General features: G+C 36.6%; 1 protein-coding gene across 8 annotated transcripts in view; it reads right to left on the bottom strand.

The window, feature by feature from the left end:
• KTN1 (kinectin 1) overlaps nt 1-21,312 on the bottom strand; it is a 99,407-nt gene that overhangs the window by 76,450 nt on the left and 1,645 nt on the right. For 7 of the 8 annotated variants that reach the window (XM_015566496.1, XM_006767682.2, XM_015566495.1 and 4 more), the window contains exons 2-7: nt 17,040-17,592; nt 14,196-14,333; nt 12,437-12,604; nt 11,075-11,205; nt 5,675-5,791; nt 3,282-3,422 (exon numbers count right to left, since the gene is read on the bottom strand). In XM_015566496.1, the coding sequence (XP_015421982.1) occupies nt 3,282-3,422; nt 5,675-5,791; nt 11,075-11,205; nt 12,437-12,604; nt 14,196-14,333; nt 17,040-17,565 (1,221 nt within the window). In that variant the 5' untranslated portion in view covers nt 17,566-17,592. The remainder of the gene's footprint in view (nt 1-3,281; nt 3,423-5,674; nt 5,792-11,074; nt 11,206-12,436; nt 12,605-14,195; nt 14,334-17,039; nt 17,593-21,312) is intronic. The other variant, XM_015566498.1, reaches the window with a different exon arrangement.

Raw genomic sequence — 21,312 nt, forward strand, 5'->3', positions numbered from 1 at the left:
TGCAAGTAGCCCTAGCCAATTTGGCTCAGTGGATAGAGTGTTGGCCTGTGGACTGAAGAGTCCTGGGTTTGATTCCAGTCAAGAGCACATGCCTGGGTTGCAGGCTCGGTCTCCAGTGGGGGGCATGTAGGAGGCAGCCAAACAGTGATTCTCTCTCATCATTGATGTTTCTATCTCTCTCTCTCCCTCCACCTTCCTCTCTGAAATCAATTAAAAAATATTTTTTAAAAAAAAGAATGCAAGTAGATGCTAGCTGCTTATCATATTTGAAATGCAAAATAAATACATTGAGATGCTGTTTCAGAACTAAAAATGATTTAGAATCTTTTTCCTACCCCAGACTCATACAGAATTAAGCCTGTCTTAATCCTATGTCAATTTTATGTACACAATATTTTTTAAAGATTTTAGTAATCAAGTTTTAAAGTTGAAAGATGTTCAATACATTTATATTAAATTGCAAACTGAGCCATAACCAAATATATGGCAAATTCATTACACAAAAATCTATTTGCTAAAATATTCTGGGCTCTAATTTTTTATTTCAGAATTATAGAATCAAAAGATAAAGAACACTGACTCTTCTATCTCCATAAGGACATATCTTACTTCAATATGTAAAATAATCTTAATAATTTTTAATAGATCTATTTAAGAGTAATTAAAATGTATGTTTCTATTTTTCAGAGAATTTATTATATAGAATCTATATATCATGGCCTCTATAAGCAATCAAATAAAAAAAAAGATGAACCACTTCAACACCTTTCATCCTCAATAAAAGATGCTGCTATAAGTACCTAGCTAATTTTCAAATCAACATTAAGTAGCAATTAAGAAGAAGAAAATATCACCTGAGGCTGGAAAAATCAGTTCTTCCATAATCTGACTTATGGGAAAGAATATTTCAAATGTCTGGAGGATGGGAAGATGGAGGATTGGACCAAATGAAAACATAAAAGCAGCAGTGGATGTGGTAATAACCTGACAACAGTCATTCACTTCTTTTGTACTATTCCATTATTAGTGTAATTCCATGGAAAACATTTACACTTTGATAGCAGTGAAGAGTATGTTAAAACTTTGCAGTAGGTTAGCAATGTGATCAAAATAGTGTTTTATAAACATAAATCTGGTACTAATCATGTTAGCACAGAAATGAGAGACCAATTAAAGAAGGTGCTACAAATATGTTAGAATTGTTAGTGTAGGTAGCTTGTTATTAATAAAGGAAGGGAGCAAAGGGAATCAGACATTGAGAAGCCTAATGTAAGAGGGAGCTAAATTAGGCAATAAGCCTGCTTAACTAGGAAGTTGCAGCATTCATATGCTCCCCAGGGGATCAGAGCATTGCCCCACCAACAGGATTAACACCCCTCCTTGCCCCATGTAGGAAGGAAGGACTGGCTTTACAATCTCCCCTGGGTATAATTGGCCCACTCTCCCAAATTAAAGGGGGAAGGAATAAAACAACAAAGAAGAAATTCCTCTATTGGGCACATGCCCAGAAGCAGCCAAGATGGTACAGGGGAAGGTCTTTCTACTTTCAGGCATGCACGGGAGCCAAGATGGAGACCATAAAGGAGAGGAGCTGCCTTACTTGAGAGGAGGATTTGATTGGGTAAAAGACACAGAAACAGGCAACAACTAAAAAATGGATCAGTTAGGGGGAGGATGCAGTACCAACAGGGGTCTGTTTGAAAGAGCACCTGGTCCTTCCCAAATCAGAGATAACACAGTCCAAGCTTAAAAGCAATCTCTCTCTTTCTCAGTCTGTCTCTCTCTCACCCCATAACATGCATTCATTCATATGCTCAGCCACCTGCAGGAGGCCAGCCACCCACGGGCACTCTAAGTGCAGGCACCAAGGGCTAGCCTGGGTAAAGCAACACAGCACCAAATGGAGTGCAGATAGGAACAGAGACTATGCTAGCTAGACAGGGACAGAGGTTGAACTGGACTAAGCTTAACATGGACTAAACAAACGGCACAGAATTTCTGGATATTAGCTATTTTCCTGGGTTTGATGAAGACAAGGCTGAACTTTTTTCACAGGGGGACAGATGGCAATGACAAAGGTAGTTTAGACACATTCCCAGTAAGGTCTGAGGGAAGCGGGAAAATACTTGCCTGTCAATCACAACTGAAAACAACTCGTGGCCAAGATGAGTGTGGCCACTGCAAGCTTGGGAAATCTAAATATATAAACTTCTAAACAAAGAAAGCTCAGCCCTTCCTCTCTCTCTCTCACACACACACACACACACACACACCAGCCCTCTGGGGACTCCTGCTGTAGGAGGCTACACTGTACCCACATGGCACAAGGCCATGTTGGATTCCACACATGGACTGATGTATTTTAATCTGGCCTGAATGCTGAACCACAATCGGCTGCAAAATTGAACAGAAACTTTGGACACTGCCTTGTTTCTGATTCTGCTGAAATCCCAGCTGCCCCTCTTCTAGGACTGGCATGGGGGAAAAGAGACACTGGAACTAGGGAAATATAACTCAACCCCAATAAAACCTTCTTCCATATTTCATCCTCCCGTGGGGGCTTCTGAAAATGCTTCTTTCAGCGGCCTCCCCAGGGCCTCACTCCCACTTATGTCTGGGAAGTCTGGCCCTTTAATTCCTCTGGCATCAACACCTCTGATTTGCTAAATTTCACTGGCTCCCCAATCTTCAGTTATACGAGGCCCTTTAAGACAGGACCTCTATTTACTTCTCTAGATCTTCTCTTCTACATTCCAGTCTTGACTCCCAAATAACGTAAGTTTTATTTCTTACAAACTGTTATCTCTAGACATTCTGTATGGGGAAACACTGGAGTACACTAATTAAAAACCTCTTATTGCCCCCAAAATAGACCCAATGAATTATCATCTCTAGAGATGTGACTAAGGAATCACACCAAGTGCCTTATACCCAGTGCCCACTCTTTCATCCTCTTAGCTGACCATGCCTAATTGTTTCAAAAGATTCAAGGCTGCAAAACATTTCTAACAAGTCTTCCCTACCATTCCTTCTCTTCCCCACCTCCCATCTCCATTGTTCCAAAGCACCCAATGCTTACACCACTATTATAATGGAGTATTTACTTGTCAACTTCCAGCCCCCTTCCTCATCCCCACCTACGAAAGTTGTTTACTTAAGGAGGCAGCCAGCTTACCTAGCCACTGTACCATGGCCCAGCATAGAGCCTTACCATATTAGGCACTTAAGTAAATTAAATCAATGCAAATACTTCACTTTGTTTTCAAAGAATGAAGATATACCTTCATCTGCATCTGTTGAGTCTCTTGATAACTGACATGCATTTTGTTTTGAAATACATTATGTTCCTTTTCTAATGTTCCAATCCGATCTTTCATCCTTGCTATAACCACATTGCTTCTTTCTTTCTCTGTCATCATTTCCTAGAAGAGTAAACCAGAAAAAATATTATGAAAAATGTGTTATTAAAAATATACGTACATACGACTCTAATAATAAGAAAACATTTTTAACTTCAACAAAAATAATGTCAGTAAAATAATCATGAATTCTGAAATAAGTACTTAAAAAGTAGGGTCAAAGGTTAAAAATAAAAACACTATCATCTGCATCTCACCTTCTCTTTACACCAATTCCCTCATAAATACTGTTCTGTTAATTCCTATTTCCAATGCACTTTTTGGTCTAAGAGTTAGAGCTGAAACTGAAATAAATCCTACCTTCTAACTTGATAAGAAAGAACATTTTAAAAGCAAAACAGTTCCCCTGGCCGGGTCACTCAGTTGCTTAGAACATCGTCCCGATACCAAAGTTGACAGTTCAATCTCGTCAGGGCACACACAAGGAGAACCAATGAATGCATAAATGGGTGCAACAACAAATTGCTGCTTCTATCTCTCTCCCTCTAAAATCAATCAATAATCAATACATTTTTTAAAAAAAGCAAAACAGTTAATTCTCTATAATTTGTAGGTACTAGGTCTCTTTTAGGGTACAAAAAAAAAAAGGACTGGAAAAAATAGCCTAGAAGAGGAAAAAAGAAGCCTCTTTTCTAGGGACAGAAATTGATATGTTTATAGCAGAATGGAAATTTGGAATAAGGGAAAAGTAAAAAATCAGAAAGCAAAGTTTTATTATCTTCCTAAGTCAAATCTTAAAAGGGTGGTTTCATTTTGTGTTGCAAATATTATGAACTTCTAGAACAAATATTAATTATCAAAGTAAAAAAAAAAGCCAAACAATTTTAAAGTTATCTGCAGGTATGATCAGCCCATGTCCCTGCTGTAAGAAACTGACAAAATTTACGATTTTTATGTAATTTATGGTTGCCCAAAAGAGTTAATTCATTTACATTAGGAAATTGTTATACTGATATAAAGGACTTAGGAAAAAGTATTCACATCCTAAGTGTACAGCTCAATGAATAACCAAAAAGTAGTTACCTTATTAAATTTTTAAATACAGTCAGAAAAATATAGCAACATAAAACTATATTAAAGTTTCTAATCTTAAGCAAATGATTATTTTAGTAACAACTTTGATTAATCTTAATCTGACCAAGTTTTTCCAATGACATATTTATTTCAAATTCACATAAAGAATTTTATATTCAAATAAAGCCATGCTCATGTCATGAAGAAGTTCTGTGAATGATGCAGAAATAAACCTCATTTGACTCTACTGTATTTAATTCCTAAAAGGAGAAATAGTGTTTCAGAAGGAATGAGACCACATTTTCTACTGACTTTCAATTATGTTCTCAGTCTACATAATATTTTTGAGATTTAATTGACATAGGACATTATATTAGTTTCAGGTTTACAACACAATGATTCGTTATTTGTATATATTGAAAGATAAAAAAGTCTAGTTAATATCAACACCACACAGTTGGAAATTTTTTTTCTTGTTTAAGAACTTTTAAGATCTACTCTCCTAGAATCTTTCAAATACACATTACAGTATTATTAACTGCAGTCACCATGCTGTACCTTACAACTGGAAGTTTGTATCGTTTAACATAATTTTTTAAAGGTCTTTCTTTACCTCTCAGAGTAAAATTTCCAGGGCTTGAAGAACTTCAATGATTAGAAATTGTAAATTTTTATAATTTAAACAAAAATCACACTGAGTTTTGTGCTTCTATAGAGAATAATTTAAGTCAGGTCAATTGAACAATGTCCAAATGCTTCCATTATTTTGAAATTAGGATATCTGTAAGTACTGTTATTTTAAATTCATAATTCAACTGTAGGCTATAAATAACACAAAAGAGTAAGACCCCACCACCAAAACTCTAAATGATAATGACTTTTACACAAATAATTAACTCAGGAATTATGGACAATTTCTAAAATCTTTCATTGATTCTGATTCAAAAAGTGTATCCTTTAGCCTTGGCTGGTGTGGCTCAGTTGGTTGGAGCATCATCCTGCACACCAAAAGGTCGGGGGTTCAATTTCCGGTCAGGGCACATACTCGAGTTTCAGATTTGAATCTGGTCAGGCATGTGTGGGAGAAAACGATCGATGTTTCTCTCTCACATCGATGTTCCTCTCTCTCTCCCCCTCCCGTCTCTCTCTCTCTCTCCCTTCTTCTTTCTAAAATCAATACGGAAATACAATAGCCTTTGCTTAAAAAAAAGTATATCCTTTAAATGCAAGAATGTCTTTACCTGGGTTAACTGCTTACACCGATCTTTCATAGAAGCAGCATCTTCCTTCACAGCAGCAAGTAATTTATCTTTCTCTTGAAGCTGATGTACAAGTACAGTCAATTCTCCTTTACTTGACTACAATTGAGAAATCAATACAGTATTAGTAGTATTTAAAACAGGCTAATGAAAATGAAATCTCTAGATCAAGTGTTCTTAAGCTAATACAGAGTTCACTAATACATGTAAGTAGAATGACTGCCAACTACTGGTAAGTAAAATATCATTCAGAAAAGTCACTGTATCAGTATATATTCTGATGCACATAATAGGATACATATTAATCAAAAAAACATATTTTTATGGAGAATTATATAGGTCTTCCAGTTTTTAACCATGCGTCAATATAGCAATCTCCCCTTCCTCCTCCTAAAAAATCAAAAGAATAATATGAAACCAAAATGCACCAAAATGAAAGTCCTCTATAATGTCAAAGTTATCTGTAATATCAGGAAAGATTGCCAAAAGCAGTGGAAATCAAACACAGGTGCTCAACAACCCTGTCAGAATATACCCAAAACTACAGAAGTGCCATGGGTGCTTAGTTCTCTGAAGTTAATAGGCATATCCTGAGAAGTAAAACCAACAATCTCCCATTTGACATCAGGAACAAGTACAAAGACAGAAGGTAGAAATTTTCTTGGAAGAAGGTCTCAAGAGGCAGTATAAATAAAAAATGAAGACGAAATCATACAAACTTTACTCAGAGAAAGCAGCTACAGTGAGGCATAGTCAAGGGAGATTCTCTAGTGAAACTCTCTATAAAGAAGATTTTATCTGGGAAGAAGGAAAGGCTAAAAGAACTCAATCACACACACAGCCCAACGAGAACACCCCTCAGTGGAAGAGGAGTACTGATCAAAAAGAAATAAAACAGGGTCTATGCAAGATACAAGAAAAAAAAAAGGAAAATAGTAAGAAAAAACAAATGGCAAGAAGAAAAATCGCCAGAAAAAGATTGTCAAAGAGTAGACAAAAATTGTAATTAAAATATATCACCATGATTTTTAAAAACCTGGTTTATCAGTCATTTCTGGAAAAATAAGAGCAAAGAACAGAGCTCAGAGAAAGAGCTCAGAGAAAAGACCAGACCACAGAAGGAGATAAAATATGAGCTGGCAAAACCCAAAGCAGAAGTAAAAGTAACACCATCTCAGAAATATAATCCAAATAGAAGCAACAAACAGAAAAAGAAAGACTGCTAAAAATACAATGAGACAGAGTACAAGGTGAAGTAAATAAAAAGAAGCAAATAAACCAAAAGCTTTTTTTAGAATTAAAATAAATATGAAAGATTAAAGACAACAAAGAAGATCCAACATATGCTTAATTGATACTCATTATTTTACTTATTTTTAAGGAACACTGAATCTCATTATTGAAAAGACATGCTTTATCCCAAGTAATATTAATAAAGGAGTCAATGCTCAGACAATATTATAATAAAATTACTGCTAAACTTCAAAGAAGCTGAATCCCTGGATGTTTGTACAATAGGGCATATACTGGAAAAGTCCAATAAATAATAAAAACTTGGTTGACTGCCCAAAGGATGTTTTTATTGTGAGTATAGTTCAACAAAAACACATGAAAAGAGTGCAAAATTCAGGCAGGTCTCAGATCTGTATCCAGCAATTTGAATGTAGAGAATAGTAAAGCAAATATGAAAATTTCTCAAGGAAAGAAAGTGACATCCAGAAACATTATACCCCACCAAATTATCATTCAAGTATAAAGATGACAAAGAAGCATTTAACTTGCCAGAATTTGGGAAATATAGTTTCCATGAGCCCTTCTTGAAGAAATTCCAGGAAAAACAACTTCAGGCAACCAAGAGATGAATACAGAAGCTATGGCAAAAGAACTGGTATCAAGCTTTGAACCCATCATTAAACTGTAGAATTAAGACTAAAACAAACATGAGAATTATAGTCACAAAAGAAACAATAAATATTAGAAGTACCTGATAAACAAATGTTATAATTAACAAAAGCTAGGAAAGAAGAGAGAAGATAAGAAAAAACTTAAGTAAGCAGATTTCCTCCTATTATATAACATGGGGCCAAAACAGTTAATAATTTAAAGTTGAAAAATTACATTATTGAGGCAAGTGTATTTAAAGGTCAATACTAAGAAACTAATTAACCTATTAACTAAGATAATCAAATACATCTTTAAAATTTTTATGGTAATCACATTAACAGTTAACATATTTTGAGCAATTACTGTAGGCTAGGAACTCTAAGCACCTACTACATATTATCTCATTTAATTCTCAAAACCTGATTATCATTCCCATTTCAGAGATGGGAAAACTGAGGCACTGAGGTTAAGTAACCTATCTAAGGCCACAAAGTTCAACGTGGCAGAACCCAGATTTGAATGTAGGAAATGTGACTCCAGGGCCCAAGATTTTAACCTACACTCTAAATATACAGTACTAGTGTCGTGTAGCTTAAACACAAGTCATGTGCACCCACACACACAACATAATACCTCCTCTCTAATTATGCAATCTCTCTTCCCCAACCCCTAAAGTTTCAATCCTCCCTAAGCACCTGTGATTCCACTGTCTCCTGATATGCCTCCTTCTCCTTTGTGGTGGCTTTCCCTGCCCTTTAAATGTTAATGTTTCACATTCTTTAACTTTCTTATCACTCTTTACATCCTCTCTGGTTTAATATACATCCACCATTACGTATTGGTGATAATACATTAATTGCCTAAATCACTTCCATTGAAATCCTTTTTCAACTCCAGAGAAATAAACATATATTCAATTGTGAAATGATTCTATCCATTTAAATGATCCAAAGAATACCTAAAACAACTTCCTAAAAAAAACAATCCTCTACTCTCTCTTCCTCTGCAAGTGTTCACAAATACCATTATCACCACAATCTATCCAGTTACTCAAGAGCAAAACAAGCATTCATTCTAGACCAGCCGTGGGCAAACTACGGCCCACGGGCCGAATCCGACCCGTTTGAAATGAATAAAACAAAAAAAAAAAAAAAAAAAAGACCTTACCGTTTTATGTAATGATGTTTACTTTGAATTTATATTAGTTCACACAAACACTCCATCCATGCTTTTGTTCCGGCCCTCCGGTCCAGTTTAAGAACCCATTGTGGCCCCCGAGTCAAAAAGTTTGCCCACCCCTGTTCTAGACTCTTCTTTAACCACCATATGTAATTAATCAGCAAGTCTTCTAACCCCTCTATCTATACCCTATACTTGTGCAAATGCTCCTGCATTTATCTTCCCCCTTTCTCTCACGTGGTCTTTATAAGATTGGGGATTCATTTACATTTGGGACCTTGAAATCTATTAAAAGGTCTGACCAAGACTTAGTTTCTCTGACAAAAAAGGAAGAAATTAAACTTACCTAGTCTTTCCCTGATACCGTGGACCTACAGGGCACTGAGTCCCTTCTGATGAGAATAGAACCACTCCAGAGAAACCCAGAGCATTCCAAGGAAAGGGGGAAAAAATGTAGTTTCAAAATACTTTATGTCAAAACGCTGTCTTTAGCAGTCCCCAATTCCTCCTTGGCCTGCCTAAAATACCTATCCAGGGGAGTTTCATTTCCCACCTACTCACTAAAGTGCAACACTGTCTCAAACAATAAAATGACTACTCTTTTTTATATATACTTATCCAATTAAAATGAAGTACATCAAGTGACAAATTCATCAATTAAGAATTTCAAGAATGTTCTTTGCAGCAGAATAATCTGATTTTGTATCCAAAGTCACATAGAGTTATCACACTTACTCTGATTACCCTCAAACACCTTGTTTACTCTGGGCCATTGCTGATACCATATAAGACTATCCAACAAGCATTCTACATTGTAAAACGCCATAGGTTTATAAGACACGTTATCAATAGATACTTACAAGCACGGACAGACTTATAATGCTAAGTAAATGTTACGACAAAAAGTCCAGAGAGTTATGAGAAACAACAGTGAAAACTATTTGGACGGGGAATTCAAATTATCTTTATATGAGGAAAGGATATTTAAGTGGAGATCTGAAAGAAGCATTAGCCAAGGGGAGAAATTGGGAGTGGGAGTGGGCTGTTGGGACAGTCCAAATAGAAGGATTGGTATGCTCTAGAGCAGCGGTTCTCAACCTGTGGGTCGCGAACCCTTTGGGGGTCGAACGACCCTTTCACAGGGGTCACCTAAGAACATCGGAAAACACATATATAATTACATATTGTTTTTGTGATGAATCACTATGCTTTAATTATGTCCAATTTGCAACAATGAAATTGGGGGGTCACCACAACATGAGGAACTGTATTAAAGGGTCACGGCATTAGGACGGTTGAGAACCACTGCTGAAGAGCAAGGGTGGGGAACCTTTTTTCTGCCAAGGGCCACTGTACATTTAGAACATCATTCGCAGGCCATACAAAATTATCAAGTTAAAATGAGCCTGCTATATTTGGTCAAATACACCCCTAATGCCTTGGCAGAGCCAGATCAAATTATTTCCGGCTGGACATTCCCCATCCCTGCTCTAGAGGAACCAGAAGAGACCTAGAATAGGTGAAATGTAGTGAGTAATGGGGAAAATGCCATGAGGTAAGGTTAGAGAGAGAGATAGACAAAGTCCTGCTAAGGAATTTGGGTTATATTCTAATTGCAAAGAGAAAGACACCAAAGGTTTATAAAGGTCACCTTGCAGTTGTATTAAAAAAATAAATTAGAGGACTAACAGGGAAAGCAGAAACATTACCTTGGAGACTACTGAAGACAATCAGGTGAGAGGTGATAGCTTGGATGGGGTGGGGGATGGAGGTGGGGGGTGTTTAAGAAAATATGGAAGCCACTCAAGGTTTTAAAGCAGAAAACTAGTGTTTTTTGGGGGGTAAGGGGTTTAATGTGTGTGTGTGTTTAGAACAATTAAGGCTACATCAAATAATGAATACCAGAAATTGTGTCATCTTATGTTACACAAATAACACATAAAAACTTGTCACCTTTCCCAGTATGACATAGTACACATAATATAGTGAGCAAGACTCATGAGGAATTAAATATTAACTCCACAGATTTTGTTTTTGTGTTGTTGTTTTCTTACTTATTTTAGTCATGGCAATGATTACACTATCCAAATAATTTATTTATTTTACAAGGGTAATACTATATACATGCACAGACAACAATAACAAACTCCCAGTTTTTTAAATGCTGCTATCTAAGGGCATTCTACAACTTCTAAATGTGGCCATAAGCTTTGGGTATAAAGAATGGAAGTAGATGATAATTTATTGCTCTAGCAAAAGTTTTGCTTGGAGAACTTCTTATCTGCTTCCACATATGCTCATAACCAAAAATATGCTTACCTTCTTTAAAGCATCCTGTATCACACCAGACTTCTCCTTTAGCAGGTCTACAACACAAAGGGCTTCATCTTCAGAAAATATCATAGTCTTCAAGGACAGAATAAAATCTTTAAATTTCATTTCAGCATTTTCTAAAATAAAAACAAAACAACAGCTGGCATTTAAAAGACACAGTAACTTCAGTAAAGTAAGCATCAAGAATTCTTAACCCAGAAAATAACCAAGACAAAACAGACTTATATTGCGTCAAACAAAAATAAATACTCTAGTCAAGAGAGAGCAAGTGTTTAAGCATCTTTAATGTAATATGGAATGAATTACATTAACTGACAATTTGCTCAAACTGTACAATACTTGGCTCATCTACCAAGACTGCAATTTAAATTCAAAAATTTAATACTAAGGTGCCAATATGCCCTCACTTTAAAAACAAAAAAATCACTCAAGTCTCTAGGATGTAATAGCATCTATACTAGATATGTTCACAAATATTCTCATTTAACCTTAATACTCGTGACATATAAACCAAATTTTAAAGGTGAGAAAATAAGATCGAGGATAATTATTAAAAGGAAATCTGATTTTTCAAATACATACAAGAAATCCCAACATTTAGAAAAATCCATGTATCAGACATCTGACCCACCCATCTCAATTCCTTGAGTGCTCTCATATTAGGCATCAACTTACTCTTCCTAAAAGCAACTGCCACCCATTAGAACAGAAAAAGCCCAGGGCTTTTAATATTTCAGCTACATTATTATGTTTAAACAGGCATTGTGTGCATGTGTGGGGACAAAGGGTATGTGAGAACTCTGTACTTTCCATTCAACTTGACTGTAAACCTAAAACTACTCTAAAAAAATTAATCTATTAAGGAATTAACCAAAAAAATAAAAGAAATTAACCAAAGAACTTAATGCATATATGCATAACCCATGGACATAGAGAATAGTGTGATAAAGGCCTGGGGGCGGGAGGGCAGGGGGGTTAAGGCATGGGAGTGGGTGGGGAAGGGTGTCAATGGGGGCGGAAACGGGGGGACATCTGTAATACTTTCAACAATAAAGTTAAAAATGATAATAAAAATAAAAGGTGATTGTGAATTAGCATAGAAATCTTGCATAAGACAATCATAGAAGGGAAAAGATCACCAGACACCAATAGCTGTGAGCCCTTGCTCAAATCAAAGCCAGTGTCCAAAAACTGAGGTTGGACTAGAAAACTACCAATAAATCCTTTACTACAATATTCTATTAGTCTTTTGCGATTCATTGCTTCTATGAGAAAATGTACTCAATTCCATTAGAACTCAAAAATGTGTTTTTTCAATACAATAGATTGCCTCATTCTGTATGTTACCTTTATCAGTTTCCACCCTCAGTTTTTTAGCCCCCATTTTCTGGATTCCTTCTACTTGGTTAGGTTTAATCAGATCAATAACTTCTCTCTTCACCACAGGACTTGAGTCTGCATTATCCATCAAAGGAATATAAGTAGTTGCATGAATAAGAGGTTCATCTACCAGGACTGCAATTTAAATTCAAAAAAATTATAATTAGTATTTTTTTACAGCAGTAAATATCATGTAAGCACATTTAAGTTTAATGATAAATGCAGTTATTTTCAAATCTCTAATACTACCTAAATTTGGCTTTAAATTCCTATTTTATCATTGAAAAAAACACAGTACCAGTTCAATATTATTTCATAGTACAGTAAACATTTAAATCATCTAAAAATTTGCAGCTTATCTCTTTCTAATAGTATCTGAAAATTTCTTATACATCCTTTACATTTTAGTTGGTTCTCATTTTTCTTGTTTTAAGAATCCATTTACATTTAATTAATGCTCAAGAAAAAATTAATTTTTCTTTATGTTGATTCTTTGTTGAATGTGATCACTTCTAATTGAGTTCCTCTGACTTGCTAAGTACACAAATCAGTCAATGTTTCTTCTAGATATCTTCTCACTTCTAATAGTATGCCTCCAATTTCTGTGGCACATCTTACTACATTGGTTAAAACTTCCAGAACATTAAAAGTGGAGGAAGAGCTACAGCCAGTTTGGCTCGGCTCAGTGGATAGAGCATATGCCTGGTCGGCCTGGTGACTGAGGAGTCCCCGGGTTCAATTCCGGTCAAGGGCATGTGCCTGGGTTGCAGGCTCGACCCCCAGTAGGGGGCGTGTAGGAGGCAGCTGATCAATGATTTTCTCATCATTGATGTTTCTATCTCCCTCTGCCTTCCTCTCTGAAATCAATAAAAGTATATTTTTTTTATAAAAGTGGAGGAAGAAAGCCTCCTTACTTTGTACCTAATTTTAATGGGAAAAACTCTACAAGTATGAACAGTAAAGTCTCCTGTCGGTCAGAGATACAAACTTCCATATTTATATGGGAATCTCTCTATATTCCTACCTTTTGAAAAAATTGGGCATGCATAGTTCTTTTATTTAAAACGTAATATTTAATGTTATGAATTGTTTTGCATAATATTTATTTGATTGCTTGATATGTGTTGTAATTTTAATGCAAATAATAGAATTTAATTTTTTCCTTTCTCAATTTTACTATTTTGTAGCACTAGTTGATAACACGGCCCAATATTACTTAAAAATTACTGTTTAAACTACATAAATTTCAGTTAAATTTTTCCTGGATAACTCTGAACATATAAAAATTGCACTACCACATTTAATTGGATGCTTCCCCTATATACATGCAAATTATATTCAGGAAATAGTTGGGAATATAAAGTAATGACAGATCAAGCTAATGTTATCAAACATAATCCTTAAGTGATATTAAAAAGTATAAATATTTCAGGAATCCTTTTCTTCTATAGAGTTTGTATGCCATTTACACTATTTTCAAAATGTAGCTCAGCATGAGAATATATTTAAACTATAATACTTCTTTATCACAAACTTATACCCTGCCCATCTGTCAGAGTACTACAAACCCACAAGGCTAAAGAGAACCCTGGACTTACATTAGTATTAAAGCTATTAAAGTATACATTCAACTGGAAATTAAAGAATATGTGAAGTCTCTAGGGTCCTTATCATAGTGTACTGCTATAGAATTAGTATTTATAAAATATGTATCTACACATTTCACCATTTTCTGTCTTTTGTTTCTTTGATGAAACTTTCTTCTTTCCTGATCCACTTTCTTGTTTAGTCTCTTGGTGGAGGGGTAATGATTCTTGCTTTTTTGAAGGTACCATAAGAGTTTCCACCTTTTTATCCTGATCATCTTTATTAAAAATAAATAAAAAATCATATTAAAAATAAAGGAAAATAATCAGAAAAGATACAATTGTTAATAAATAACTCAAATGCTTTACCACCCAAATTTAAGCTCTGATATATAACTTCCACTAATAACTTGTCATTGTAGCTTTCTTACTTTGCTACACCTGCTCTTTAATTTCAGCAAGAATTCTAGCACTTGCTCCTTCTTTTAAATCCCATTTTTCAGCCATTCCTAATGTACCATTTCTTCTGTGACTACTATAGCTGAGTCCCTCAACTTAACTTTGGAAAGCAATAATTTGATATAGTCTGCCTATATCAAATACTGTCCCATGTAATTTGTACTCCCAAGTTCGACCAAAGATGTCTTTCTAAAACATAAATCTGACCATGTAACTAACCTACCTGAAAGTCTTCAACAATGGCTAAACTATCACAACCCAGCTCCTTAACACAGTATAGAAAAACCATCATGAACTAACCACTGCATATCTTTTCAGCTTTGTTTCCTACCACTCCCTACACCTCATATTTCACGGTTCAACAATACACTGCGTTCTTTTTTTTGGTGAGGATGTTTTTTCATTGATTTCATAAAGTGGGAAGCAGGGAGTGGGAGGGAGAGAGTGGGAGGGTAGGGAGAGGAACATTAATGTGAGAGAGACACATCAACTGGTTGCCTCCCACATACACCCTGACTGGGGACAGGGATCAAACCTGCAACCCAGGTATGTGCCCTTGACAAGGAATCGAACCCTCGATGTTTCCATGCTTGGGCCGATGCTCTAATCACATAGCACACCAGACAGGGCAATACACTGAATTTTTATACCTTTGTGCCTTTACACATGCTATTCTACCAATCTATATATATAATCTATATATATAAAACCGTAATACGCAAATAGACCGAACGGTGGAACAACCAAACAACTGGTCGCTATGACATGTGCTGACCACCAGGGGGTTCACACAAAACATGATGGGCATTGGCCGTGGCAGGATGGTGGAGGTAAGCGGGGGGCACCAGACCAAGGTGGGGCACTGGTTGCGATCATGAGGCAAGCCTCTGGGTGGTTACTAAAAATTCTTTGCTCCCCTGCGCTGCAGTCCCACCCGGCGCTCAGACCTGCTGCTGGTGCAGGCCGCACTCACACCCACTACCAGCACGTGGCGCCGGCCCCTATCACTCGGCGCCATCAGCGGGTACAAGCCACGGCTGCCAGCCCCAATCGCCTCTCAGGGCTTCTCCACCTCCCCTTACTCCTGAGGGGCAATCAGGACCGGAAGCCATCTCTCGCACCTGCTGCCAGCAATGGCCCTGCTCGCTCCCACTGCTGGCACTGGCCCCAATCGCTCCACACCATCAGAGGGTACAAGCTGGGCCTGGAAGATCGGCCAAGACCCGCCCCTGTGCCCACCACAGCCTCCCAGCACACAGTGCCTTTCAAGGTGCACGAATTCGTGCACTGGGCCCCTAGTATGGAATAAAACTCCACTATTTGCCTGGTGACATGATTCACCCCGGAAGACCCAGCTTAGGCACTCCCTCCTCTGTAAAGCTTTTTTCCCCTGGTCTCCGTATATACTTGTTTAGACCTCTGTACTTCTTCTATACTTTACACATCTCTTATATAAATGACATTTTATTATTGGCTTATATGTCCTTCTCCCCTCTTCTTATAATACCCTATCCCCAGCCCTTCCCAGCCACCCAAATAAACTAGCTAGTATTTACTCAACCTTTTAGATTAATTTCAGTCATTATATGAACTAATTGGCCAAATAGAACTCCTAAACTGGTTTAGATATACATAGATCATTATAGATAACTTTTTATTTTATAATATTTACTAGAGGCCCGGAGCACGGATTTGTACACCGGTGGGGTCCCTTGGCCTGGCCTGCACCCTCTTGCAATCCGGGATCCCTCAGATGTCGGACTGCCGATTTCAGCCCAATCCCCGCAGACCAGGCTGAGGGACCCCACCAGTGCACGAATCCATGCACCGGACCTCTAGTATGCATATAAGATTTTTGGTTAATCTCTTCCCGCCCTCCTCCTTCCCCTCTTCCCTCTGAGATTCATCAGTCTGTTGCATGTTTCCATGCCTCTATTTTTGAGCATATGCCTCCTGGAGGTCGAATGGTCAAACGGTCGCTTAGGCTTTTATATATATAGATGTTTGTATCTACAGCTAGCATGTAAATACCTTGAAAATGCACAATTCATCTCTGTAGTCCTGGCATGTAGTATAATGCCTACCATTAAACAGATGTCTACTAAATGTTTGCAAAATCAATCAAGAGTGAAAAGATATATCTAATTTATCTTTTCATCTTTAATTCTTATCACACTAATTAGACAGCATTGATTGAAATAAGTAAGTTTCTAACTGCTGGTACTTAAAGATCCCTTGTGGTGTTAGTAAAACAGTTTGATTTTATGTTTCTATTAAAGGTCTTTCCAATACTTGTAATATGAAGTTTAATTTTAAATGCTGTTTTATGATCAATACCAATTATTTCTATCAGCAATTAATGTTAATGAAAGCAAACACACAGTAAAAAGGATAATGATTTCATTTCAGACTCAGCATTTAACATTTTGTATGCACATCTAATACTTTATTAGGTGTGAATTTCAAGCTCTAAAGTTATTAAAAACAAATACTATCATCCAATAAAGTTAAATAGATTATAATACCGCTTCCATTTTTAGACTTCTTCTGTCCTGGTTTCTTCTTTGAGGCAGCTGTTTCAGAGGGGGGTGTGGGCTGTTTAGTAACTGGGACAGGTTCTACTTTTTTGCTTGGAATCTTTGATACATCACTTTCTTTGGTGACCTGCTCTTCAAGTACAGGCTTGTGTTTCTTTTCCTTCTTTTTTCTTTCTCTAACACTACTAGAAGTTTCAACCACATTCAGTGGAACAGGTACAAGTTGCTCATCTTCTACAGCCAAGGCATCAGATAATTTAAAGTCCCGGGGTACAGTCTCAGAATCGGATTCATGAAGATTCCCATTCTGGATTTCTTTCTTTTTATTCTTTTTCTTTTCTGCCTTCTTTTTATCTGTTTTGGTAGGAATAAGCTTTTGTTCTCTCTTCTGTTTTGCAAGAACTTCATCATATAATGTTTCTCTCATGAAAAGCCAGAAGAAGAGGAATATTACTGTTATAACTACTGAAGGAATAAGAACAATAAAATATGTTGACTCATAAAATTCCATCATGCTTTTGTTAATGTGATCCTATAAAGCCTAAAAGAGAAAGAAAAAAAAAACTTAGTCTTATAAAAATTAAATACACAAAACCTCTGCTCTTTCAAGTGGTATTTCAGATCTAACCCGATCTATAAATCTAATCAGGTTAGTTGTTTAAATCACATACTTGATTACCTTGCCAAGTATAAGGTTCAAATACACTATGGGAGAAAAATGTGTGGTAATTAGAACAAGTATAACACATCCTTCCATTTTTCAGTCATGTGAAAAGATGCTAATAGGAGGAAAAAAACTTAAGACATCCATTTTTCCCCCAAATATCCACCTTTAATACTTCATTAGTACTTTTATTGTACAATATTCATGAATACTATTATGTATGGAAATAAAGTGGCATTAACTACTATCAACACAATGGGTATTAACTAAAAGTACTACACTCTTAATAAAAAAAATAGAGGTGGTTCATTACTCCTTTTAGAGAGTGGAGCCCATTCACAAACTGCTAGCACCTTTATTCTACCAAATAGTACCTATGTCATAAGGTTGAGAGAATGAAATGATACTGTACATAAAGTATTTACAGAACCTTACAGCAAATAAGCACTCTAATGTTACCCATCACTTATGTAGCAACTACTAAGATCATATAAACAAGGCAAATGAACCTCAGGCCAGTTAAGTAAGATAGTAAGTTCACACATACATTAAGTGGCAATAATTAGCAAAGCCAAAATCAAACCCAAGCTCTTCAGATTCCTTGGCACCTATGCTCTTTTCACTACATCATACATTCTATAAATTAAAGAACTGAGCAGTAAGAAGCTTGCATAAAAATCTTAGATTTAATGAGGTCTAAGACTTAAGTCTAACTAATGACTTCCAGCTTATTAAACCAAACCAGACTATTTCCTTGACAACTTAAAATGACTTGTGTGCAAGAATAAAAAATAACTGTCCCACATTTTCCAGGGAGCATGTAGAACATCAAGACGCTTGAAAGACAATATATATGAAAATCATATAAGTTCTGATAACTAATTATAGGTGTTACTCAGAATGAAAATAAAGAAACATAGATAAGCGACATTCTCCTCTAGTAATGATAGGCAGCTAGGATCTCACGGCTCCTATAGAGCCTACTCAATATGGAAACCACTTTAAAGAACCTCTCACTGAATTAAATGACATTTCTCCCCTAGGTAGAAATACATGGATTGGTGTCTACGGAAAGCTAATGGTTCTGGCTAGCAGTCTATTCTCCTGTGTAGTCATTTATTTATTTTTGTGTGTGTATTTTTATTGATTTTAGAGAGAGAGGAAGGGAGAAGGAGCACTATAGAAACATCAATGAGGGAGAAACATTGATGGGCTGCCTCCTGCACACCCTGTACTGAGGAAAAGAGCCCAGGCATGTGCCCTGATCAATTGAACCGGCAACCTCTTGGTGCATGGGTCGACACTCAACCACAGAGCACACCAACCAGGCTGTAGTCATTTATTTTTATAAATCCACTAAATATCTATTTTATAAAAACCCATCTCTATTATAAAAATGCAGTGGCCTTAACGCCATAACGACCAAACACCAGTCACCAGGAGGTTGCGTGCACAGCGAGGTGCGTGTGGATGGGTAGGGACTTGACTCTGGGTCTTGCAGCGCTGGTGGGACTCGGGGGAGTCCCGTGGTGCGGCGGGGTCTGGGATCCCAATCTCGCGTGATTTCGTGTGTTGGGTCACTAGTGAGAATATAAAGACAATAGCTGCTATTGCTATGAAAACTAAATTAAATCCTTTGGAAGGCCTTAATAAAGTTAAAAAAATCTAGAATGACTGGACTTTCAACTTGGAAAATTTCTAGCGGCCAAATTTTCATTCCCCTTTAAAGAAACCAATAGTAGAAATTACCAACAATGCTTTAAGGGTATGATTTATGGAAAAAAGATCAGAAGATACTCCCCTCCCCCCCGCCCGCCCCCCAACCTCAAATTCAAAGACAAAAGATTGATCCAAAAAATAAGACAAATAAAAATGTTTTAAGTTAAAATAAAATATTTAAGGCATACAGATACTTTCAGTTCCTGCTTTAACCAACCTAACCAATGGTCCTAATCACAGAGGGCTGAGAAAAAGGTTTCCATCGCACTCTAACATCATTCCGTCCACCAAGGGGTCCCCAAAAGCTCCAATACCACTTTTCTCCTACTCTGACTAACTGAAGTTGAAAACTATATGAGCAAACTGAAAACTACATGTGTCCAAAGAATGAGGTATCCATTACAGTAAGGAACTGCAGGGTAAGGATTTCATTCGTCATTAACAAATCTTTATTGAGCACATGCTATGTGCCAAGCACTGCCCTAAACACTCAATAAACAAAACAGACAAAAAGTCCTGACCTCAGAGAGGTTACATTCTAGTATGTGTTTGGGGGCAAAGAGAAAAAACAATAAACACAATTACATAGAATTTACATACTATGTTGGAAGGTGACAAGTGCTATGGAGAAAACAGAGCAAGATACAGATCATAAGTAGGGGAATATAGCTTTAAATGAAATAGTGAAGTAAGATAGACCATTTGAAAAGCAATGATTTGAAGGAAACATGAGAGTCAGCCATGCAAATATCTTAGGAAAAAAGGTGGTCCAAGGAGGGGAAGCAGTTAGTTTAAAGGCCCTAAGACAGTTAGTTGGGCTGAAGGGAAATAAACAGGGGGAAGAGTAGCAACTAAATTAAGACAGGTAAGGGGTGATGGGAAAGTAGGAGTGCCCAACTTCTGAAGGCCTTGTAGGCCATACAGACTTCATCTTTTACTCTGCATATGGAAAGGCCTACAGGGTTTTGAAGAGAAGTGATATGATCTGGTTACTATGTTGAAAAAGACTACAGGGACCTAGGGTAGGTAGAAGCAGGGAGACCAGTTGGAAGATTACAGAAATCTAGGCAAGAGATAAGAATGGCTTGAACCAGCTTAGTGAGCCATGGAGGAGGTAAGAAGTGATTTAATTCTGAATACATTTTCAAAATGAAACAGAGTCAGAATGCCAAGTGTGAAAGAGTTAAGTCAGGGATAACTCCAACAGGTTTTTTGCCTGAATGTTGGATGGAACAGCCATCAAGAGATAAATCAGACTGCACCTGAGGCAGGTTTAAAAAGGAAAATGGAAGTTTAGTTTAAGTTGACTACAGTGAAACCTCAATATGAAGGACTAATTCAGGCAAGGGGTGTCTGTTAAAGCCAAAAGTCCATTAGGTTTTCTGAATGCATATGTTAAAAAAATGACAAATTAGTTAACCTGTTTTTACTTATAAGACACGTTTGTGTAATTAAAAATAAGTATGTTTGAAATTTTAATTTCACTGAAAAGTTTTCTATATTACTTAATTTTAAATTTATACCTATTCAGTCTAGGAAATGGGTGCATTCACAAGTCACCGAGAGCACATGGCTGTGGTGTGACTTAGCACAGAAGGAAACATCGGTTAAAACTGCTTCAGAAAGTCATGCCAGGCGACAACAGAACCAATTAGCATGCATTATGCAGTGTGATCACGTGCTAATCATTACCCATCAATTGTTTCCAAGCAGTGATTCTTGTATTTAAATATGTAGACTATAGTTGTAGATATGTAATATTTATTTATATTGGTGAAATTATTACACTGTTTTTTCCAACACATGGCCTATTCACTAAAATTTGTTTAAAATAACTTTATTAATTAACAACAACAACAAAAAAAAACCCCTGTTAAT

This window comes from Myotis davidii, unplaced genomic scaffold, assembly GCF_000327345.1.
Source record: "Myotis davidii unplaced genomic scaffold, ASM32734v1 scaffold281, whole genome shotgun sequence".
NCBI classification, from domain to species: Eukaryota; Metazoa; Chordata; class Mammalia; order Chiroptera; family Vespertilionidae; genus Myotis; species Myotis davidii.